Source organism: Chanodichthys erythropterus, chromosome 11 (assembly GCF_024489055.1).
Source record: "Chanodichthys erythropterus isolate Z2021 chromosome 11, ASM2448905v1, whole genome shotgun sequence".
In the NCBI taxonomy this organism is placed as follows: Eukaryota; Metazoa; Chordata; class Actinopteri; order Cypriniformes; family Xenocyprididae; genus Chanodichthys; species Chanodichthys erythropterus.
The window spans coordinates 52,809,057-52,834,466 of NC_090231.1; the positions used below are offsets into that span (position 1 = coordinate 52,809,057).

Genomic DNA, 25,410 nt, shown 5'->3' on the forward strand with positions numbered 1-25,410 from the left:
TAATGCCATCCATTACCAGAGCTTTTTTATGCATTTATTCATGCCAAAAACAACTCGCATGAAATTGTACCAACAAACATACAACAACAAATTTTTTTTTTTTTTTTTTTTTTTTTTTTTGTGGCCATAATAAATATAACATGCGAATTATAGTCTGAAAAAGACCGTTGATGATTCAAACCTAAAATGTGCATTTATGTATGAAAAATTATAAATTAACAATGTAGCTACTGAATCCGAGAGTTGGTTTTGTGATAAAGAAAAAAATAACAAAATAAAAAAAGTCATAGAAAACAAAATGTTCAATGTGACAGAAAGAGCTTTTTTTTTAATTAAATATTTGTGGGGAAGAAACCAAACCATAATCCAGCTGACACTGGATAATGCGATCCATTACTAGAGCGTTTTTTATGCATTTATTTATGCCAAAAACAACTCACATGAAATTGCACCGAGTACAGAAGAACAGAAATTAAATAATAATAATAATAATAAAGTAAAAAAGACAGAGAAAAACATTTATATGAGATTAAACACTTAGAGTATTTAAAATTTCAAAGAATTCATTTTACGAGAGTTTTACTACGAGAGCAGGTCGCGCCTTCCTACATCCGCATTTGAAGTTCGGAACATCAGTCATGTAACCTTCCGCCTGCGGTAGAAGTGCTGAGGCTGGGACCGCCGCCATTTTGAATGTCTGGTCCGTTCCTCCTTCCGTCGATTGAGAAGATTGCACTTGTTTTCTGGTATCGTAACGGCTGGTGAGTCGGACCTTATTTCAACAGTCTAAACGACTTCGTTTACAACCGGTACGCTTGGAGCTGTCAAACTGCTCGGTGTTATTCGCGTTACCTTGTTTTGACTCTGAGCTGCATAGGAAGTGGAGCGCACAGGCTAAAGCTAAAGCAGCTCGCGAGCCTCTAGCTCGGTGGCGGCGCTCTGCGCGTGCACCGGGACGCTGTCATACTCTCGAGCGGTAACGCTCGCTAAACTATCATTCGCGCTGTATTTCCACAACGACGTTCCGCTACCGGGCGTTGCATTCTAGTTACACTTTAGTTTATGAACGTTTCAGTAGGTTTAAAGTAGAGGTGAGTGTTTAATCCTCCGTCAAATCGACGCTCAATTTGAGGCCTGACTAGATTCCAGTCAGTTAGCAACGGACACGCAGCACTTCATTCACCGACATTACGAAGGAATAACAGAGGTATTTAATACTTAGCAACGAGTAATAATACTCGTGAAAATGACTGAAATGTACCCGTTTTTTAAACCACAGCGTAATGTTTCTTCATCTCAGTGTTTATAATTTAGCTTAGCACTAATGGCTTGACGTTATAGCGCAAGGGGATGGGTCCAGAAACACAAAAACCTTAAACAATCTCTCTGAATATTATTATAAATAAGAGTTGTAGTATTTTTTAAGGAAATGTAGTAGTGGTAAAGGCAAGAATATGAGGTGTATGATGCCACTTAGTCTTGTTTAGTCACCAGGTGGTTTAGAGAGATGTGAAATCGTTCTTGATGTTGTACTGTGTAGTATGTTAATGCTGTTTAAAGTGTTGTCTCTTTGTCATATCTTTACACCTGTTTACTTGTGGTGGATATGAATGGCTTGTTGGCAATTCTTCATTGTGATTGTGGAGTAAGGTTACAGAAATATAGGAAGTGACCGTCTGTTAACGTGTCCTCCCAGTCGCTGCTGCAGTTTGCATAATTCCTGGCTTAGATTTGCATTCTCTGTCCACGCCAAGAGTTTTTTTGTTTTATTTTTTGGGTAAATAAATTGTTTTAAGGTTGCAATTAATGATTAACTTACAATCCGTTATTAGACTATTATCCTAACGATTATTTTATGATTTATCTTTCGATTATTTTGATTAGTCGAGTTATACTTCAGTTAACTTGGCAATAAATAATAACCGCTATCTTTCAACGTTGCATTCAAACATTTTCCTCATAAAAGAAAAGAAATATAAGAAGATGCCCAACATAAATACAGTGCCATGAATGAAAAGACATCAGTTAGTAATACAAATGTTCATGATTTCTGTGTTCAAAGTCACTGTTTTGGATTGACAACAGCTTTTGCCTATATAGGTGTGAGTCTTGAAATGTTTTGTACTGTCAGCAGATTAAAGTGGTTGCTTGAATATATGAACAAGCCACAACTGTATAATAACTTGGGTGACTATATTGACGGGATCAAAGATGGTGATGTCCGTAACACCAGGAAGTTTGATTACAATTGGCAGGACGTTATTCAGTGAATGAGTCCAGTCGAGGTGTGAGTTCATCCATGAGATATTTTAAATAACTTCTTTAAATGCTTTGTGAGCAATTGCAAAGAGTACCACATCTTCGTATGAGCGCAACCCATTTCTTCGTCTCCGTGAGTAAATGAAACCCCTTTTGATTAAAGGGTTAGTTCATCCCAAAATGAAAATTCTGTCTTTAATTACTCTCCCTCATGTCGTTCCACACCCCTAAGACTTTTTGTTGTTCTTCTGAAGACATTAAGATATTTTTGATGACAGAATGCTGTCAGATTTCCTTCCATTAACCGACTTTGTAACTACTATGGCTGGACCCGATTATTCGAATATTCGTTCAATGGGTTGGTAATCGATTTTCAATTTTGGGATTCGAATATTCTTTTTTTTTGTCCCCCCCCTGCACACCTGGCATCCCCCAAACGCGAAACGGTTCTCATTTGCGCTTGAATGTTTACACTATAAAATCTTGCGAAATGCAATACTTTCTTTTAACAGTTATCTTGTATAACCTTGCCGTTTTTAATAGGACAGACAGTTGAAGGAACCCAAATCTTGTTATTCTTAAATATATTTGATTCTTCTTAGCTTACTAATGTGTTCCCTTCAACTGGAGTATTCTCCATCTGAAGTGCACAACTGCATGAGCTTGTATTTTAGGTTAAGCTGCGTTGCTTTGACATTGAGGAAAGTAGAAAAATGGAAACAAAATGTAGCTTTTTAGCCTTTATTATCAATCTAAATGAATCTACTGCAAAATATAGGAGCTTGTTAAAACTCAAACGTGAGATTTTACTGGGACAGCGTGTTTTTTATTACAGTTCGTTCACTTATTTTTCATTCTTCCTTTATTTAAATAGCCTACCTGTTACTGTGTCAGTAATTACTGTGCTGCTAATTTCTGATTTGGGAGTAATTTGTTTGTCAGAAAAATGTTAGGCTACCTTATTAAAAGTATTGTTGTTAACAGACCTGTGTTTATATCACTAGTGCAGTCTGTTCTCGGAGCATATAAGCCCTGCCCACATGAGGCGCACTGCTTTCAGCTAGTTTATTTCGCTGTTCTGTAGTTTATTAATTCTGAATGTGTGGCGTGTCCATATTGCACCAAATGCGATCCTGCACTCCCTTGGGTCCCGAGCAACATACCGGCCACGCGTGAAGTTGATTTGATGAATGGTTCTCGACATAATCAAAATGCAAACACACAGACAGACACGCAGAGATTCCTGCTGTAATGTGTTGTGTATGGAGAAAATGGGGATAGCTCACTTAGCTTGAGTTATTGATGCATGACAGACTTCACAGAGGTGATTGACATTTTACAACTGGTGCTTTATTCCACATGAAACTCGCGTAACTGTCCGTTTCAAGTGTTATGCCATCCACAGCATTACTTAATAATGAAAAACTTTAAATGAGCAACAGAAAAACAGAAATAACCCGCATGCATGTGGTGCTTGGGTCGCACATACAATGCAGATCGACCGTTCAACCGAGAGCGCGCAACTCTTAAAGGGGCCATGCCATATTTCTACTCGTTACACTGCCTTTATTAAAGAGAAGAATGTGTTCAGCTCCCTCCTTCCGAAACTTCGAATATTCGTTGTGGATTACTACCGAAGTTTCGAAGCTCAGAAAATGGTATTCGGACCCTAGTAACTACCACTTGAAAAACTTCATAAATGGATCGTAAAACTTATCCATATGAATCGAGTGGTTTAGTCCAAATTTCCTGAAGAGAATGTATCGCTTGTTATGATGAACAGATTTAAATTAGGCTTTTACTCACATGCAAACATTAATCAGTGAACAAAAGCAGAAGCTCACTTGCGCGTGCTACAAGGGGAATAACACAATACCGTTGCAACACAATGTATTATTTGGCTTGTATTTTTTCCTTGCAGCCTTCAGCCTTTGCTCAAACAAAGCTGCTGTATGGCCTTCATTGTTGTTTACTGTCACTTTCTTTTTCACACGAGAATTCATCGATCGCTACTTTCCAGCATATCAAGTAAGGGTACTGTTGGCGTTGGAAACGCAAGTCGGATCAGATTTTACCATCCCGAATCGTACTGTACTGAACTGAACCGTACCGCTTGGTGGAAACGAGCCAATAGTATTGATGCTACTAGTACTTTTTATAACTACAAAATAATACAATAGTGACTATCTTTTTCAATTACGTATGCAATTATTTATTAGATATTAGTGCCAGTAACTAGCATCAGTTCAGTTCATCTGGTTATCCTTTGCTACTTAATTGCTAGTAACTGACACATTTTGCCTCTGTTTTGTGCACATCATGTGGATTTCATGTAAACGTCAGCAGTGTGGACGTACTTCACCGTGACCTAAAGTGATGCTGAAATATCGAGACTGCTTGTTAAAGAAGAACTTTAATACCTGAAAATGCAACACCCTGAACAACATACTGAGTTCAGTTACCAAACATTGAATGACTGAAGCTTTATTTTTTTTAAATAAACTTTAATTTTTGTTCTAGTAAAAAAAAAAAAAAATCAATTGTGTATCACTGCTTGCCATATATCTTGTTCTCAGAACTGATTTGGTGAGACGGTTTTTGATTAGTTTACAGCACTCGTCATTGAAACTTGTTCTCCAGGTCATCTCCTTGAGAGGGTTGTGCCATTTTTTTTGCTGCTCTTCTCCTGGTTGCTAAGCATGTGGCTTCCATGTGATCAGACGTGACTCTCTGGAGGCAGGTGTGAGATAAAACCTAGCTATTTGTCGAAACCGAGATCGTTATATTTTGTCTTGTTACCTGAATTCAGCTCTCTTAGGCGTATGGTTTAAATAATAAAAATGTTCATATTTCCATTATCATAATCTGGCACAATATTAGCATATAGCTACATATACCTTTAGTTAATGGATTATCGTGTTACTGTCCCAAATTAGGACATATGGTAAAATGTTACTGTAACAAGTGCTGGACTACACCTGCTTTTGTGGTTTTTGGCCAATTCTGGTGTTATTCAGCTAAATAGATCGAATTCTAGAGACCGATTGTATCAGAAAACTCTTTTCTTAAACTGTCTCTTCAAAGCTGAATGGGTCTCCTTGCATCACCCGTTTACCAGAGTCTCCTCAAGTTTGCCATTATATGGCTCGGGGATGAGACCCACAGTGGAACAATGCTCTTATTATCCCAGGAATGGGACATCAGGTCACGTAAAGCTGACCATGGAGAAAGTATTCTGCTCTTGAAGTATAATGCTACCCCACCTAGGTCACTTTAGGCCCTCTGTTGTACCCGGTTTGTCTTCTAAACAGTGAGGTCTACTATAACACACTATAAGCGATTCCCCTGTACAAAGAGTGTGTGCTTAAAGCAGTCCTGCATTATTTCGAATTGTTCAGCTGAATGACATACTTCCTCTCACTGTCAAGGTGGATCATAAGACATCACATGATTTAGTGGCTAGGTGTGTGTACTAGTCATGCTTTCTTATTCCCTGTAAAGGGGAGTTCCTGTTTCATTCATCTATAAAGGTTATGGCAGTACTGAAGCCACAAATACTGGATGCTGAATCACTAGCTGTCGTGATGAAGATGAGGATTGCTGTAGCATTAAGGCATATAAACGGCAGTGATTCACCGTGTGTTTGTGTGCCAGCTTATTGAATGAGGAAAACACCATGCATTTCTCTCTTGAACACAGACTGCCATTACATTGTGAAACCAGTGTAGCTCAGTGGCAGGAGCTGTGCTAGGAACAGGAAGCACTTTCTTGTTCTCTTGCACTTGTTCCCTTGATTGAGCCGGCTGAACAGCATTATGTGCAGGAGTAGGACTGACTTTCATCTTCACTGTGCAAACTGTGTACAGGGGCAGAAAAGGGCTTGGGAGGGAAAAGGCAGCCAAATCTTTTGATGTTTATTCCATCATAGTTCTATGCAACACCAGGCAAATTTTGAGTCCCACTTATGTCCTTATGTGCGGTTCAGTGTATAAAGCAGTGTGCTTTCCTGAGTAACTTTAGTTCTGGCATCTCTTACTGAAACGGCATTCTACTACATAGCCTTAAAATCTGACTTCAGCCAAAATGGAAAATTCTGTCATTTACTTACTAGGGATATGCACAAGTACTTGATTACTCTGTCATAAAAACGATGATTGATCCTGAAAATGATGATCGCTGTGACTTTAAATTTTTTTCGGATTGGTTATTACTGCATTTTGGGTGCCACCTGAAGTCTTTCAAATTCAAATGCTTCCGTGTGCTTTCAAACCCTCCCGTGCGTTGATCATTGAATCCAATCACAGACATATCTGATGAGCGCAAGAACATGACGGCCAATCAGAGGTGTTTACAAATCTGCTCAACAGCGCTCAAAGCGTCACATTTATAAAATTTCAGTACCGATTGGTTCCAAAGTCGGTACCTTTGACAACTCCTGTTAGGACATCAAACCATCCAGATGGGTGAAATAAAGTGAAACTATGGATTTGAAAGCATGCAGTGATGCTTGGAATTTGACATTGGATAATTGAAATATAGTTCAGTGCAAGATGTGCAATGCTAATCATAATATTATAATGAACACTATTGTAATGTAATATTGTAAATTGTTTGTGCTTCAGTTGCCCATGTTTCAGCGTTGTTGTTACGGGGAAAAGTGCATCCATAATGAGTTACACATTCAGACAAGCATGGTCAAGTTCACTTGATAAAATAGATGAAAATACAGTTAAGTGCCCCAATCTTCCATATACATAAGATTATACTGAGAAAACTGTAGAATGTTGTGTTTGTGCATTTTTTGCCCATGCTTCAGCGTGCTGTTGAGCGCATTTTCAACAAGAGTAACACTCTCTGTATGGCTAGTATGTAACTTTTATGCAGATATAAGTTGCTGTGTATCCAGGATATATGATGAATATCTTATAGGATCTCATATAGAACGGGCTTCAGGTTGCTGGTGTTCATTCATTCTTCAGCTTCGCCTCATGCAGCTATTCCTTTTAGATGTTTCTTCTTTCAAAAACATTGATGCATTATTGATAATCTAGTAATGTTATTTTTCTAGTCATATTTTCGAACACGGCCCATCCCCAGAGTACAAATTTGAGACCTATCAGTACTTGACCTGAAAAACTGACAAAAATGCCCATCCCTAATGCTCATCCTCATGTTGTTCCAAACTTATATGCAATTTGTCTGGGAGAGATAAATACTTTGAAGTATAAAAAAAAAAAAAAAAAAAAAATTACATGACCATTTTATATTTGGCTGTCAAATCACTACCTGTGTTAGATAATGGGGTAGTTCCTGTCCTGATTGTTAAAGTGTTAGTTCATGACTATCTTCTTTCAGACGAACACAATCAGAGATATATTTTAAAAATATTCTGGCTCTCCAAAGATTTATAATGATAGTGAATGGGGGTGTTTTGAAGCCCAAAATAAATGCATCCATCCATCATGAAAAATAATCCTTACGGCTCTAGGGGGTTAATAAAGGCCTTCTGAAACAAAGTGGTGGGTTTTTGTAAGAAAAATATCCATATTTAAAACTTTATAATGTAAAATAACTAGCTTCCGCCAGATGGCCGTACGCATCGATTTGTAGCGGAAGGGTAACCTCTGACCCGACTCATGACATGATGATGAACGTGGAAGAGGCAGGATAGAGCTTCAGAAGGCGTACAGTAACATCCACTGCATGTCATGCCTAATAAAACCCTTTAGTTTTAGATGTTAAATGAACAGTATAACATCTCTAATGCCTTGTGTTAGTATGAAACCTGTACAATGAACTTTACTTGCACAATTTATCATCTTTAATTGTGTAGTGAATGTTTTACTTCACTATTTAAGCAGATGATGTATCAATAATTACTCTGCAATTTTTGCCTTTCTTTAAAACTGTCATAGTATTGACACCTAAAATGATCAATATATGTAGACTTTATCATTTTGGTGCATGGAGTTCATTATTTTGATTGGGTGGAGAATAGGCAAATTGCCCATGCAGAGATCCACCCCAACCAGAAGTTATTAGAGCAGACCTGTTTACAGCTTTAGTTAAGCCCGAGCTGCTAATTGCCCTTAGCTTGCGTGTCATCTGCATAGAGAAGTTTGCTAATGCTAACATAGTGCCAAGTCAGCTGAAGAGGCACTTAGAATTGAAGCATCCCTTCCTCAAAGAAAGAAGACTTGGCTTTCATCAAACTGGCAGAAGACCAAGAACTATGTGAAGGCATCCGACATAATACAAGAGGCTAGTTACTTATTGCTGGAGCTTATTGAAGTGAAACGTGATCGCTGAGAAGCTGGTTTGATTGTGTCTTTGTCGGAGTTTAAAACAGTTGTTCTGAACCTTTTTCTGTTTACTTCATTTACACAAGTATACCCATTTGTGTCTGTCCAACACATGCCTGTCAACTAAGATTCACTTAAAGTGGGAGCTGAATCCCCCAACCCCCCCGCCCCCGCAACTTGAGAACTAGTCACAAATAATTGTTGACAGAATCTGAACCAGTGACACAGAACATAATAATGTCAGCATCACTTGGTCAGCGAGTATAGTTTGGCCTCCTCCTAATGCATTCTATAAACCTTGTATGTCTTGCACACACCCAATCTATTTTTCTTCATTAGCTAATAATATCTGAGAGGTAAATTGGGTGAAAGGCAGCAATTTACATGCAATTATGTTGCCTTCCATTCTTTCTCTTGTAGACAACAGGTAAAAAATATAAGGATTATGTGAAATACCGCATATATTTAGCAAAATGCCCCTTTCTTTAGTTATTTTTCTAGCTGATTAACAAGTTTGAGCATTAAATGACTTTTCTGCCCTTAGCTTACATAACATTATTGTTCTTGAGCTGTTTTATGCAAGCTCTTTCCAAGGTCGAAATGCTGATTGAGCGATCTGCAGGCCACATTAAAGAGCGCAAAAACTGTTTATTGTCTGTATTTCATGATAAAATTGACAGAATTTTAAAGCTGAATGCTTGTTAATTGTTTGCTAAAATTAACAAACCTATTAAAAGTGATATATCAGTGCTTCCCACACATAGACTTTACTTGGGCGGGCCACCCAGGTATATTAACGACCGCCCAAGTATATTTGTAAGAATGCAAATTTTATCCCTCTCATCTGAAGGATCTGCCCGCAATAGTACAGGCATTTCAAAGTAAGAGTCCCAGTGTTTTTCGGGCTTGTTAATAATTAAGTCACATGCTAAGTTGTTTTTTCTTTTTTTTTTCTTCTTCTTCTTCTGGGGATTATTAGTATTTTGGTTACACAATAAATTGTATTTAATATGATTTCCTTTTAATTCATAGAAAATTATTGTACTCTTCCCCCAGGACGAAAAGACTTAGAACTTTATTTGACATGTATTCATTATATAAATTTTACTACTAAAATCTGTGTCCCATTTACTGAGAGAGACACTACATGACACAGCATGCTATAATTTATAATGCATAATAATGCATAAAATTAGTATGTAATTAAATGTAATAGCCTATGTAATAAATTATTTCAATAAATAAAAATACTGTTAAAAATCACATTATTTGTTGTTTGTCACATGTAGTAGACCATTTTTGTACCGTGGGTAACAGAAGGATTTTCCACCCGTCTACCACTGAAAGTGTATTTCAAATCTGTGAGAAGCACTGCATATTAAGTGTGACATATTAAAGGGTTAGTTCACCCAAAAATGAAAATTGTCATTAATTACTTACCCCCATGTCGTTCCACACATGTAAGACCTTTGTTCATCTTCGGAACACAAATTAAGATATTTTTGATGAAATCCGAGAACCTGGAAGCGCTGGACGTAAACAAGGTATTCCCAAAAAGTATTCTCGTAACTTCATAAAATTAATGTTGAACCACTGTAGTCACATGGACTATTTTAACGATGTCTTCAGCACCTTTCTGGGCCTTGAAAGTGTTGATTATATTGCTGTCTATGAATGAGTCATATACCTCTCCTTCATTTGTGTTCTTACGGTCTTACGGATTTAGAACGACAAGAGGGTGAGTAATTAATGACTGAAATTTCATTTTTGGGTGAACTAACCCTTTAATTACAAATCTTACTGTGATTAAAGATAGCTGCGCTACAAATGTGAAGTTCAGGCAGTAACAGAAACAGCAAAGATTAAAAGATATTGAGAAAAAGAATCTATAACGAGAATTGTTAACGGTTAGTTCGCGTCCACACAGCTGTTGTTTATCTTAGGGCTGAGCGTTTTTTCCGTTTTTTTTTTTTTTTTTTTTTTCTCGATTAATTCTAATTTGTTTTGCTTCAATTTTATTATTTTTGGAATTCAGAAATCGCAATTTTGAATAAAAATGTTAGCAAGCATTCATTTAGACAGATCCGACCTCATGATGGTACGCCGGTGCGCCTGATTAACCGCTCTCATGTGACGCTCTATGAACGTAGAACACATCACCGTTCTTAAGCGGCTGTTCATTCAGAAATCTGTTATTGCGTTATAAAAATGAGATGCAAGCAGTGGAATGGGGGGGAAAAAAGCAAAGTTATTAAACGCGAGTTGAGCTTTTTTTATATATATTTGACCGCCGTGTTTTTACAATGCCGTTTCATGGGTGAGATGCTGCAAAAGACACGAGACAAGTGCAATACCTAAACATGTCCGCCAAACATAAAAACAATAGGACAAATGGCACAATAGAATGCAAAAACCTGTAAACCTGTTTGGTATTTCATGTTTGCATGATAGTGACAGGCTGAAAGCTGCTGTTTTCTGTTAATAATAGCCTATTACTGGTGTTATTTATTGCTATTTTTGGCTAAGAAATATTTAGCTATTTTATATTATTTCTGAGTAGGATGTGTTTAAGATAAGTTTGTACATTTGTCTTCATATTTCTGCAAAGATATTTAACACATTGTTTTACGTTAACACCATGATGATCACTTCATGTGTGGTGCACTTGGAATGAAGCATTTTTTTAACTAGATTAATGAAGAGAATGTTACTTAAATCATATTGTAGTTAAGTTTTTAAGGTGACTAGTTAAATGGTTAAAAAAATGAAATTGAAATCGTGAATCGGTCATTTTATTTTTTTGCCATATCACCCAGGCCTATTTTTATCTTCATTGTATGCATGAAATAGACACTGCCTTCTAGCACTTTCACAGTACTTGGATGTTCATTCATTGAAACGTCTCCATCATTTTCTCTCTCATGCTGGCACGCCTTCAGCGTTGTTGCTTGATAGAGATGAGGGCTTTGAGAAAGCCTAATATTTTTTGGTTTGACATGCATTTCTGGCACTGAAGCTGATCCTTGCTGTCCCCGTGTGTATTTTGCTAGCTCAGTGAGAACTTTTTTTTTTCACTGCAAATTTGTTGTGCGATGTGATGGGCTACTCATCAGAGAACATGCAGGTAAAAAGGCATGCAATTTGTAATCATAACAGTTTTAATAAGAAATTTATGTCACCAGTGGCGATTTCAGCAAAACTATCAATCGCAAATTAATATTTTTGGCCACAAATGCGTGCCCTGTAGACATTTCTTTCTTTGAATGTATCTTTTGAAAACCATAAGAACAAAAATATCAGTGTTGAACTTGAGATAAAGGCCACTGCATGTTTTATTCCTTGAAATAACACTTTGCTTTTATCACTTCATGCTTAATTGGACAATGACATTGTGTATTTGTCATTGAATGCTCTTCTTTGCACTGTCCATCAATTTACGAACGTTTCTGCAGGGAGATGCTGAGAATGTCTTTGTTTAGCAAGTAATTACTGTAGTTCCTCTCTGGCTCGAGCAGCTTAATTAGGTGCTGCATGCTAACAGATTTAAAGTGTGGGGTTTCTCTGTGATGGAGGGCCAAAAGCAGCTCTCATCTCTGCATGGAGGAAGGGAGGAATATTAACTGTGTGTGGTGTCTTGGCTCTGTATGCGTGTGTGTGTGTGAGATGGATCTCCTGGTGTGATTAATGTGCGTTATCAGAGCAGTAAACCACTTGTAGTGCTCTTTCTGGTGCCATTGATTACTTACTTTTGCAACTTACATTTAATTACAAGGTGACCTCCCACTATCCATACACTCCATCACTGTGTTGAGAAGAGCTGCTCGGTGTGTGGGGGGGGAAGTACGGTAATGCCATGTCCATTCAACCTAAGTCTGCAGCATGAGTCATTTCCTGTTTGGTCTGTTTATATGATCTGCGTTCATATATTTAACTGCTCTTTTTGCCACAAAGCTGTCACCGCTGATCCTACGACACCTTCCTTCAACAATCCAGAGAGGGTTTTTGATAAATGAGCCTTCTCTTTCTATTAACAGCCCCATTTCACTCCTTCCATGCTAATATCTCTCTAATTTTCACTGTTTATGAGCTGAAGATCAGTTTTCTCCTGTGTGGTAGGTGTTAATGTGACCTCAACTTCCTGTGCTCTCGCTATCCATATAGACGTTTTCTACATTGTTATTTGGCTGTATTTAAGATGCTCATATATGTTTGAATTTCTTTTGTGATTAGATGTCAGATATAATTTTTGGAAAGCAAAAGATGCTGCTCATAACCACATTACCTTATTACGGTACTTCAAAATCTCAAAACCTTATTGCATAACATCCCCTTTCCTCTTTCATTTTTGTTTGCTCCAGATGTTAGTGTTAGAGCTGGATTAATGTTGAATGCTATAGAAATAGGCTCCTGCAGCTGGGCATAAGTAGGCAGTCATGTAATCTTACCACGTTGTATTTGCTCACTTTTAATATTTAATCAGCCTCCAGTGGATTGAAACCTGATTCTGTTTGAAGGAATGGAATTTCACAGGTGATTCCACCTGCTTGTCACATTGGCCGATGGAGCTGATTATGGTCATACTCTGATGTCTGCCTTTTCCAGACTGACTGTCCCCATAGAAAAGATCACCACATGTGCTAGTCAATTATGAGATGCTCTGCGTCTTTTGGGATTCTTAGAGCTCTGCAGAATGACTGATCAAGGGTGCACTCTAGGGTGTTGTGCTTAATTCATCTTGCAGTGCAGGAGCCATTTCCGCATTTACATCATTATCATGGAAACGCTTCATTTAGACAACCGGTTGCCATCGTGGACTATTAAAAAAAATCTATTAAAGCTAATTTGTTAATATCATGAGAAAAGCATGAGTTATGTAAGCAAAAATATATATTAAGCTTGATGTCTGAAAAGTCAGAAAGTCAGTTTTTTTATTTTTTTATTATTATTATTATTAAATGGGGATGTACAAAAGTACATATTTTAAAAATGAACTAGTGTATTGCCTGCCCTGAATGACTAGTCAACTAACAGATTCACCTGACCCCATTTGGATGTGTTTCTTGGGGGGGGATTTTATATAAGACTAACTAAAAGGATTGAAACCAAATGCAGGGAGCTCTAGATGCATTTTACAGTTGTGTTGAAACATTTTAAAAACAAAGCATTTGTGGTGAGATGGGAAAAAAACTGTCTGTGTTGCAACACAATTGCCAAAAAATGTCAGTCTGAATAAGTATAGATGATTTAACCTCTTAAACCTGAAGTGTACTGACGTGAAAAAAAAATCTTAATCAAATTACTAAGCAACCACTGAAATGAATAACACAATAATAGATTATTATGCAACTCATAACGAGTGCTGAGTAGTCCCTCTAAAATGAGTATACCCCCTGCGGGCACCAACTGGCTATGAAAAGATTAATAATCATATTTTTCAAAACTACTGTCTTGATCAACACAAATTAGGTGTCATTTGAAAGCTTAGAGTCTGAACTTTATAATGTATCTAGCCAATTTGATTTACTCCATGTAGTGCTGAGTTACTTGCTTTTTTTTGTACTATGTACCGTAATATGTCAAAAACATTATATAGCTCAGATGTGTCATATGTCATTTGAAAGATCTCACGGAGTAGAATACAAAAAGCATAATTGTTTTGGGCTTTGACTGGAGTGTTTGTACGTGAAGCCTCGCAAGACCTATATGTAAATAATATATGGATAAGGCATTTGTCACATTTTTGCTCGTAACTTCATGAAACATGCTCCAATTGTGGAAAATCAACATTATTTACAGCAGATTCTCACGATTAAAATGAGTCAAATCAACAATTCAGTCTGTTGATCACAAGATATTCCTCACGGAGTTACGGCACATAAAACTCCACAGGCGCACGTGTAGCTATCGATCTTTCACATGGCATTTCCACTTTTAGCTTCGTGTAACATGCAAAGATCATAGAAAATGGATGTTAACGATTGAAGTATTCCAAAATAAACACAATCCCTTGCATGGATGACAAGATATTCCTCATGGAGGAACAATTTTAAAAATGCCCATTAGGGGGTGTCAAGGGCTAAACAGAAATGTTCCAAATGCTGTAACTTTTGATTACTTCATGCTATCACCACAAAATTTGATCCAGATGCATCTCGCATGTAGAGGAGCTTCACCAAAAAATGTCCCTCCTACCTTATTTCCTGAGTTATTGCATGTCAGATAAGAAAGATATGTAAAATTATTAACAAAAACAATGAACAATAATTAACACAAATTAAGAAACCTTTTATATTGTCTTTTTATCAGCAGTTTCTCTGCATGAGAATGTCCAAATGTAATTAATTTTTTTTCCACCTAAAAATGTAAAAAAAAGTTTTCTATTAAAGAATACTTACCTTTTGACTCTGCTTGCTATAGTTTTGGAGTTATGAGTCTTTACTTTTGTTTGTCATTCAGAAAAAAAACAACTCAAATGCCTTTAGGGCTTAAAGGGGATTTAAACTTTTCAGTGAGTGGTTTAGTGTGAAATTGTGTTGCATGCTGTCAAAATCTTACGATCCTAAGATATCATGTCATCTCTGGCAAGATCTCTGGCAAATGAGAAATGGTATAAATCTTCATTTGTCTTTGTGGAGCTACTGTGACATTCCACTGGCTGACATTGTGCTTTCATTACAGAGGATGCCAGCTCCGATCAGACTGCGGGAGCTGATCCGGACAATCCGGACGGCTCGAACCCAGGCGGAGGAGCGAGAGATGATCCAGAAAGAGTGTGCTGCCATTAGGTCATCCTTTAGAGAAGAGGACAACACATACCGCTGTAGAAATGTGGCTAAGCTGCTTTATATGCACATGTTGGGCTACCCAGCACACTTTGGCCAGGTGAGAAAACAGTGTTTCAGAAATTACAGCGTCATCATTGGAATCTTTAACCAGACATAATTTTGCAGTGTTTGATGGGCAAAATCTCATTTTCAGCTGGAGTGCCTGAAGCTGATTGCATCACAAAAGTTCACAGACAAACGGATAGGATACCTGGGAGCCATGCTGCTCCTGGATGAGAGGCAGGACGTCCATCTCTTAATGACAAACTGCATCAAGAAGTGAGTGAGCAGAGGATCTCATTTTGTCTGGCTGTGTGATTGGTGGGAGTTTAATGTGACCATTGTAGGTGTAAAGTGCAGGATGATTGGAAGCTGCTTCCTGATTTTCATGACATTTTAAATGGCGTCTCTTTCTTTTCCATTTAGTGTCCCTCAAACAGCTTATTTCACATCTTCAGTTCTAAAAAAATCCAAACCAGCGCCCTAAGTTATTATCATTATCTCTTTCTTCAGAACTCAGATTTTACATTGAACATCAAGTGGCAACCCAACGTGATGCCAAAACTGTGGCTGAAATATAAAAATTTACAATTTTGGTTTCAAAACATTTCTTGAATTTGATCGTTTCATGCTCTCAGCAGCCAATAATTCACTGCACAAAACACACGGTAGTTAGCACAACCCATGTTTTATGCATTTTGCTTTTATCCAGAGGGACTTGCATTGCATTCAAGGTGTACTTTTTGATCATTATATGCAGTGCCTGGGAATAAAACCTATGACCTTGGCGTTGCTTGCACCATGCTCCATTGTTTGAACTACGGGGGGAAACAAACCTTGAATAGTTTTTGTCTCATGTTGCCTTGCCTATATAATCTTATTTAAAAATTAGTGACTTTGGTTGCTTAGATGCTGTCATTTCTTACCAGATGAATTTCCACCAAAATTTCATTTGATTGGATGTGTAGCATTTGACATCAAGATATGAGAAGCGTTTTCCCTTCGTTTTTAAATTTAATTATTTTGCTGTCCTAACTATTGACAGGTGCATTTATTTGAGTTGTTTGTTTTTATTTCTTGCCTTCTGAGACCCATTTTTGAATGGCCAATCTAACTTAAATGATTGTATACATTTCCCCGAGTCCTCGACATCTAATGTTCTCTCTGCAGTGACTTGAACCACAGTACACAGTATGTGCAGGGACTGGCCTTGTGCACCCTGGGCTGCATGGGCTCATCTGAAATGTGCCGTGACTTAGCTGGAGAAGTGGAGAAACTCCTCAAAACGTCAAACTCCTATCTGAGGAAAAAGGTATTTCACACTCCTTCACAGCTGAACATGGACTTCATGTCTAGTTGGATGTTGAGCTCTGAATGTGTGAACAGTTTTGACATGAGCTCTTTGCCCTCAGGCAGCACTGTGTGCGGTTCACGTCATCCGCAAAGTACCAGAGCTGATGGAGATGTTCCTGCCAGCAACAAAAAACCTGCTCAGCGAGAAAAATCATGGTGAGAGCTGTGCTCTTTAACATTTCCCATAGGTCTCAAGAACGTAGAATAATGAATAAACAAATGGATCATCCCTACTAAGCAGTGCATTTTCATCATATATGCCTAAAACGTATTGGATACATTAATGCATGTTGAATTAAAATGACAGTTTTAAAGATTTAAAACACATCAGTCCGTTTTATTTAAATGTGATATTGCGCATGTAATAATGTAGTGAATGCTGATTTGAGTGGAAGCTGCCAACTTGTTAAATGGAAAAATTGCCATTTCTGGCAGGATTTTTTTAAATTAAAATGTTTGAAGCAAAACTTACATTAAATATTGTTTAAATTTGTTATCTTATCAATTTATTTAGTTTTAGTTTTTAGTTTAGTATTTAGCTATTTCAGCTGTCCTCAAGATCATTTTTCATTACTTGTCCCTCTCTAACATTCCAAACCATCGTCCACAATGAACAGAATCGAACAAAATTACATACATCAGTGTTTTTTTTTTATTTTATTGTATCACTCCTATGTTGACACCCTCATGTAAAATGTTAAGAATCCAGTCAATTTTAATATCTTGTTTATACATTCAGATTTAAGTTATTCTTTTAGATTAAACAACAACAGCAGAATGTCAGTTTGTTGCTCATTTTTATCATGTAAATGAACCAATTTGAGTTGCTTATCTAATGAAATCTGTAGAATAAAAAATCAGTGTATTGTTCTGTGTTTTCTGCAGGAGTTCTCCACACATCTGTTGTTCTGCTCACTGAAATGTGTGAGCGAAGTCCTGACATGCTCTCTCACTTCAGGAAGGTACGTAGCAAGCGTTCATGCCTTGACCTTCAACAGTCACCTCTAAAACGGTTTATGCACCACATCAGCCACTCTGAGACAAAAACACTCTTATCTGTTGCTGATAGCGTTGACATGACTACTGAAATGAGACTGTAGTCCTTTTACTGAAATCTGGATGCTTGTCCTGGATTTAGCTGCAGGTGTGTTTATCTCACTGGGAGATGAATACGGGTTCTTCCTCTCTGTATATCTGCTTACTCTTCCCACCCCCAGCCTGATCTACTGTGCCAGCACGCCCACCTCTCATGCTCATAACTGTAGCATTATGTTAAGCTCTTCTCTGAAAGTGACTCTTTTTTTCCAATTCCCCCCTAACATCTACTTCATATTTTTTCTGTCATTTGTCTTTGTTACAATTCCTGCATTGTGTTAGAATGAAAAGGTAAGAGGACATTCTGGTTTCATAGCTGGTGCATGCTCTTAAAGAAAACAAAAGAGTCTCATCCTCATGGTCACTGTAGATGTAGTCCAATTTTTGGTTTTGATGTACTGTTTATTTTGCAATTGTTGTCATTTAAGTGTTTTCTTTTGTTTTTATACAGGATTATGTAGACCTCATATACATTTTCACTTGTCCTGCGTTTACCTTTTAGATTAATTTTAATGGTTCTCTTTCATACGGTCACTATTGGGTTGTGGTTTTTCCAATATGTACATTATAGCTAGGGCACATATGAAATGGAGACATTTCCCAAATTAATGAGGATTACTTTAATAAACAGAGGAAAAAGTGCCAAAAAATGACAAAAAACACAGACATGATATCCATGTCTTAAACATCTTAATTAAATGTATAGTGAAACCTATCTATTGGAAGATGATCAACTCAGGGTGCCTACTTGTATTGACACTTACTGACCCTTTTTATGTGCTGTCCTGTTTTAAAATCTCAGTGACCCTGCTGTGACCTCGCTCATACTCCTTCCATTTTTTCTCCCATTGGTTTGTTTTCTAGCTGGTTCCACAACTTGTACGAATCCTGAAGAACCTGATCATGTCAGGCTACTCCCCTGAGCATGACGTGTCCGGCATCAGTGACCCTTTCCTGCAGGTATAGACACATCATCTCCTGTCTATGTAGCTACATTTAAAAGTGCCATAAGTGATGTTGGCTGTTCTGGAACAAATTTGACACGCCCCCTTGTTCGAAAAACCCAGCTTTACAAAGACAGTTTAGAGGAAATTGCGCACTCCCATGACAAACACTTTGCTTGTGAAGCTGAGAATGGCACTTAAATGATTAATTTCAACATGCACTCAACTTCCTGCTTTTCTTATATGCACTGATCTATGCAGAGTGATTGACAGGTAGAAAGTGCCTATAAGTTTTGTTTTTGATTAGATGAACCCCCATTTACATAACCTAAGGTAGTCACAGAGTCATGCTTTTCAGTGATATCCGTCATGTAATAAGGATATTTCCTAAGTGCCATTCCATAAAAAAAAAAAATCTCTTACAGCACCTTTAATGTTGCCGTCGATGTGAATTACATTCTGTAATGTCTCATTGCCATTTGTTTGGTCAGATGCACAAAATTGATTTTTAGAGTGGTTCTTAAATGGATAGTTCCCCCAAAAATGAAAATTAGCCCATGATTTACTCACCCTCAAGCCATCCTAGGTGTGTATGATAATCTACTTTCAGACAAACACAATCGTAGTTGTGTTAAAAAAAATCCTGGTTGTATAATGGTAGTGAACAGGGGGTGTGTTTTGAAGCCCCAAATAAATGCATCCATCCATCATAAAAGTAATCCTTATGGCTTCAGGGGGTTAATAAAGGCCTTCTAAAGCGAAGTGATGGGTTTTTGTAAGAAAAATATCCATATTTAAAAATGTTTTTAACCGTAATAACTAGCTTCCTGCAGACCACCGTACGCATCGATTTGTGGCAGATGTGTAACCTCTGACCCCATGCAATGATGGATGCGGAAGCTCAGAGGATAGAGCAAAACAAAACATCGGTCATGAATTAGAAGTCTAAAATAAGCCATTTTAAATAGAAACGTTGGAGGATTTTGATATAAGAGAAGAGGAGCTTCAGTTTGTTGCACAGCCTCTCGCGATATTTGTTTAAATCGCGAGAGGCTAAGCTTACATTACTTCTACATCCTGTGTCATACATCGCTTCAAGGGTAATTCATTTGGCGCAGGCCGACTTGCGCAGTATACGTACGGTCATCTCGCGGAAGCTAGTTATTTTAGATTATCAAGTTTTAAATATGGATATTTTTTTTCTAAAAACCCATTGCTTCACTTCAGAAGGCTTTTATGAACCACCTGGAGTTAACCCCGTATGGATTATATTTATGATGGATACATTTTGGGGCATCCATCCACCACCCCATTCAATACCATTATAAAGCTTGGAAGAGCCAGGATATTTTTAAATATCTCCGATTGTATTTATCTGAAAGAAGATAGTCATATACACCTAGGATGGCTTGAGGGTGAGTAAATCATGGGATTATTTTTGGGTAAACTATCCCTTTAAGTTTGCAATCCATTTTTCCCATATGAGGTGATGCCTGTTCTTTTAAACACTAAAGCAATCTGATGAGCTCCTCTGGGCCACTTTGTGTCTCTTTATTTTTAAGGTGCGGATATTGAGGCTATTGAGAATTCTGGGAAAGGGTGATGATGATTCTAGTGAAGCTATGAATGATATTCTTGCACAGGTAAGCAGTATGATTAGATCGATTTTAGAACCGCATACTTTTACCTTTATTCCTTCTAAAGATTTCACATCAAATATTTTTTTTAATAGGTTGCAACGAACACAGAGACGAGTAAAAATGTAGGCAATGCAATCCTCTACGAAACTGTTCTTACTATTATGGACATCAAATCAGAGAGTGGACTAAGGGTGAGTGGACTCAGAAAGTTGATTGACCAAATCTATTATTCAAAGGGTGTCTGCAGAAAATGATTAATTTCTTTTGTTTATCTTCTTACAGGTTTTAGCAATTAACATTCTGGGACGTTTTCTTCTCAACAATGACAAAAACATCAGGTATGTTTTGTCTTTGACTTTTGACCCAAGTGTGTCATTCAGAAATTGCTGTTCCATGATGAAGATCTTGAGTGATCCATCGACTGAGTGTTACATTGATGATCTCATTGTCTCTGACAACAGCTTTAGTGTGAACTGAAATGGCTCATTTCATGTGCTGTCCACACTAGACTTGATTGTCCAAATGACAGGGCTTTGACATTGTTGCTCTCCCTGATCAGATATGTGGCATTGACGTCTCTACTGAAGACTGTGCAGACAGACCACAATGCTGTGCAGAGACATCGAAGCACTATTGTGGACTGCTTGAAAGACCTTGATGTATCCATTAAAAGGTAGCTTATGTGCAGGCTGTATGGATTTTTATATCAGTTATGGCATAAGAGGATGAGACCTGCTGCTTACACTTGTCCTTTCACAGGCGTGCAATGGAGCTGAGCTTTGCCCTGGTCAACGGCAACAACATCCGGGGCATGATGAAAGAGCTTCTGTATTTCCTGGACTCCTGTGACCCTGATTTCAAAGCAGACTGTGCATCAGGGATCTTCCTGGCTGCTGAGAAGTAAGGCTGTTTGTTGTGAAAACGTAAATCATGTTAGGCAGAAACCATTTGAGAGGAAGCGCCAAAAATTTCCATTTTGAGAGACTGGATTCGCAGCAGTCATGTTGCACGTCCTACTAGCCCTTTTAAAAGTCTGCAGACTGTTGTTAGCGGATTTTGTAAAAGCCTAGTTAAGTGGATCTGATCAAATTCAATAAGCAAGCCCTTGAAAAACAAAGAGGTTTTGCAGAGTTGTTCAAGTGACTCGTGACTGTGTGATGATAAAATGAGTGATCCATCGGCAGAAGCTGACTCTGTTGACACTTTTTTTTATCTGACAGCACTAAAAGGAGTTTGTTTAGGAGTGTTTAAATGGTTTTACATATGCTTTTTGCTTTAGTGACTTGGTTTAGTATTTTACTGTGTGAGCTATAGTCTACTGGCTTGCAGATATAACTAACACTTGTTTGTTGCAGGTATGCACCCTCCAAAAGATGGCACATAGACACCATTATGAGGGTTTTGACAACGGTAAATATCTCACTCTCATTTTTTTTACACTATAGTCTGGTTGAATTTCCTCTTATCATTAAACTAGATCAGAGAGACCCTTTTTTTTCATTATGATGTACATTCAAGTGAAATGGTCTATTAAAAAAAATTATGGGGACTTGGTTCTATGCTTCGTTTGTTGATTGGATTTTGAGATGTGGGTAAGGTTGGGGTTTAAGAAGGCTAAATGATTGGAGAAGTCTTGCATGCATCACCAGAGAGAAGTTACTAGAGTTTGTAGTACTCATGCATGTTAATTCCTCCTATCTTGAAGTATACATTTTGATTGCAATTAACATAAAAAATTTAACATAAAAAAGATTTAATTTACTTTATTTTGAGTTCTTGCAAATCAAATGAGTTTTTTACTTATAACTTGCATTTAGAAAATAGGGTGAATTTTCATTTAATGCCGACTTTAAAGTATGTTGTGAAAAAGACTTAATTATATTGACTGTAGACTGTAAAGAATAATACTGTTATCGCTGACAACAGATTTTCGTAATCTTACCCTTGTTAATTTGTTTTTGACTTGGGTGTCATGTAATACCCTTGTTCCACCAAAATAGTGTTGAAGCCAATGCTTGGCAGGGGAATCTGCAGACCTCTTTTCAGAATCGGTTTGCATTTCCAGTAACTTGAGACAAATGATGAATATAACCTGCCTATAAGTAAACACACAATATCTTATGAGTTTGAGGACATTTTAACATCGCAAATAATTTAATTCAGTCTAGTTTTGCAGTAGTCTTTCCTGATCGAGTTGCAGTTATTTGTTATAGAAATTATCCTGCACTCTGGCTTGAAGTTACCATTTCCTGGTTCAAAATCAGGGCCATTTGTTCAGGCCCAGAACCACGTTTTCAGAGGTGGAAATGCATGAAATGGCTCCCTTTTGGTGGCAAAGTAGATTAAGATACCCTTCTGATGTACCAATTTGTATCTGCTTTTATAGGCAGGGAGTTATGTCCGGGATGACTCTGTGCCCAACCTCATTCAGCTCATTACAAATAGTGTAGAGATGCATGCCTACACTGTACAGAGACTCTACAAAGCCCTCCTGGATGACATCTCTCAGGTTAGAATCATCTTACCATTGTTTTCTCTTCACTAGACTTTAAACTAATTCCATAGTGCAAAGCATATCATCTGTTAGTTTCTTACAGGAATAAATCAGCCAAAAATTAAAATTCTCATGTTGTTCCAAACCCGTTTAGCTGATTTGGCTTCTCTCAAATGCAAAAGGAGATGTTTGACCAAAAATGTTCATGTGGCCCTTTTCCAATCGCTGTGTAAATGGTATATACATTAGCTTTGTGTGAGCAACAGAGTGAAATATATATATATATTTTTTTTTAAGCTTGAAAGCATCAGAACCCATTTAGACTTTGTTTCTTAGCCTCGTTCTAATGTTAATGAATTGAGTATTTTAAATGAGCAACAATGTGCCAGAGGTTAGTCATATTCATAAAACATGCCCAAACCATCTCTATATAATGGCTTTCTGCACAGCCTTTCTTTTACAGCCTTTAGTCAATCTCAGAAAAAATATGATGCTCTCTAAAGACACTCATCTGAGAGCACTTGCAGCAAGCTCTTTGAGCACTGCCATCCTCAACTAGTTCAAACACAATAAATGCCTTTTATACAGACTGGGTTTACAAACCTCTCATTAGCCAGCTGTACATATGTGGATCTGTGTTGGTAAAAATCAGTGTGAACTTTTTTTGTGTGTTCCACAGAAGTCAGTCTTGCAGGTTTGGATGATTAAATAACAGAATTATGTCTGTGTGAACTAACTCAAACTTTCCTTCTTATAGCAACCTCTAGTACAGGTGGCATCCTGGTGTATAGGAGAGTATGGAGACCTTTTGGTCTCAGGCCAGTGTGAGGAAGAGGAACCTATTCAGGTAAATGCCTCCGTGGGCCCTTCAAACTACACATGCACAGTTATTTTAAAGGCAGAACAATTGTATCATTCTTATTTCATCTCACAGGTTACTGAGGATGAGGTTCTGGATGTTTTAGAAGGTCTCCTAGTTTCCAACTTGTCCACCCCTGTAACGAGAGGTTATTCCCTTACTGCTATCATGAAGCTGTCCACCCGTTTCAGCAGTGTGAAGTAAGCATAACTGTTCAGAGTCACTTTTGATACAAAGATATATTTTCTTGAAATGAGTTTGTGTCCCCAGACGGATGAGGGGCTAATCTTCCATTTATTTTCATTTCCCCTGCAGTCGAATCAAAAAAGTGGTGTCGATATATGGCAGCAGCATAGATGTGGAGCTGCAGCAGAGAGCTGTGGAATATAACGCACTTTTCAAAAAATATGATCACATGAGGTAAAAGATCAGGACTCGTGTTTTTCTCAATTTCAACAGCCATTCACTTTTTGTACTTGATGGTTCACTCCTAGCTCTAGTTTCTTGTCCTTACCCTTTCTCTTTCTCTTTCCCATGAAGACCTGCATTACTAGAACGAATGCCTATCATGGAGAAAACAGCCTCTAACGGCCCAGCAGATATTGTGCAGACCAATGGGGAAACGGAATCAACCATACTGGACACAAAACATCTGCCCAACATTACTCAACCAGCTAGTCAGGTGACTGTTCTAGAGCAAGGTTTCTCAGTCTAACCCAATGCACATTTTAGGCATCTCAATAATCTGACAGCGAACTCTGAATGTGTAGTTCCTTTATACACATGCAAAAACAGAATGTGAAATGAGTAGATACTTAAAACCCAGTATACTTGACACATAATTTCTTGGCTATTTCATTATGCCATGGGAGATGAGGGGTTGTCAGATTAGAAAGAAAGAAAAAAGGGAGAGCGCTGTGAGCAGGGCAGCTCAAATGTAAGCATCGTAGGCATCAAGAACGTCGTTCTTCATGGTTAAATTCTACTTCCTGAACTATAGCTGAGTAAATTATTTTTCTTGTCGTTAGTATGTTATGGGTCAAAAGGCTGACAACACAATGTTCCCTCCCAAAGAAAGTGACATCAGGGCTTTTAAGATGTGCCTGGATTCAACTGTACTAATCCAGATGGACTTGTCATTACCATGCAGGAACCAACCTGCACCATCCCTTGACACGAACACTTCTAAATCAAAAGAGAGAAAGATAGAAATGCAAAACAAAGGGTTGTAACATGCAAACTCAGTAAATTCAAGAGAGGTACTGTGATAGGATGCGCCCTTTGCAATAAGTCAGTTTGTGAAATTTCATCCCGGTTAGATTCCACGGTCAACTGTAAGTGGTATTATTGGAAAGTTGAAGTGTTGAAGTGAAGTTGTAGTGTTTAGGAATAGCAGCAACTTGGCCAAAAAGCGGAAGACCACGTAAAATCACAAAGCCGAGGAGCATGGTGTGTAAAAGTCACCAACACTCTGCTGATTGAATAGCCGAAGAGTTCCAAACATCCACCGCCATTAATATCAGCACGAAAACTGTGTGACGGGAGCTTCATGGAATGGGTTTCCATGGCCGAGCAGCTGCGTGCAAGCCTCACATCACAAAGTTAAGCGTCGGATGGAGTGGTGTAAAGCACACAGCCAC

At 37.9% G+C, this 25,410-nt stretch overlaps 1 protein-coding gene across 3 annotated transcripts in view; it reads left to right on the forward strand.

The window, feature by feature from the left end:
- The first annotated feature begins 625 nt into the window (after nt 1-625).
- The window catches only part of ap1g1 (adaptor related protein complex 1 subunit gamma 1), a 32,949-nt gene continuing 8,164 nt past the window's right edge, over nt 626-25,410 (forward strand). For 2 of the 3 annotated variants that reach the window (XM_067400033.1, XM_067400035.1), the window contains exons 1-18: nt 626-761; nt 15,240-15,443; nt 15,540-15,664; nt 16,556-16,697; nt 16,798-16,894; nt 17,624-17,700; nt 18,698-18,793; nt 20,340-20,420; nt 20,510-20,608; nt 20,700-20,755; nt 20,977-21,090; nt 21,177-21,317; nt 21,773-21,827; nt 22,804-22,926; nt 23,669-23,758; nt 23,846-23,970; nt 24,086-24,190; nt 24,311-24,452. In XM_067400033.1, coding sequence (XP_067256134.1) covers nt 15,243-15,443; nt 15,540-15,664; nt 16,556-16,697; nt 16,798-16,894; nt 17,624-17,700; nt 18,698-18,793; nt 20,340-20,420; nt 20,510-20,608; nt 20,700-20,755; nt 20,977-21,090; nt 21,177-21,317; nt 21,773-21,827; nt 22,804-22,926; nt 23,669-23,758; nt 23,846-23,970; nt 24,086-24,190; nt 24,311-24,452 — 1,869 coding nt within the window. In that variant the 5' untranslated portion in view covers nt 626-761; nt 15,240-15,242. Of the gene's footprint in view, nt 762-812; nt 1,208-15,239; nt 15,444-15,539; nt 15,665-16,555; nt 16,698-16,797; nt 16,895-17,623; nt 17,701-18,697; nt 18,794-20,339; nt 20,421-20,509; nt 20,609-20,699; nt 20,756-20,976; nt 21,091-21,176; nt 21,318-21,772; nt 21,828-22,803; nt 22,927-23,668; nt 23,759-23,845; nt 23,971-24,085; nt 24,191-24,310; nt 24,453-25,410 lie in introns of those variants that run through there. The other variant, XM_067400034.1, reaches the window with a different exon arrangement.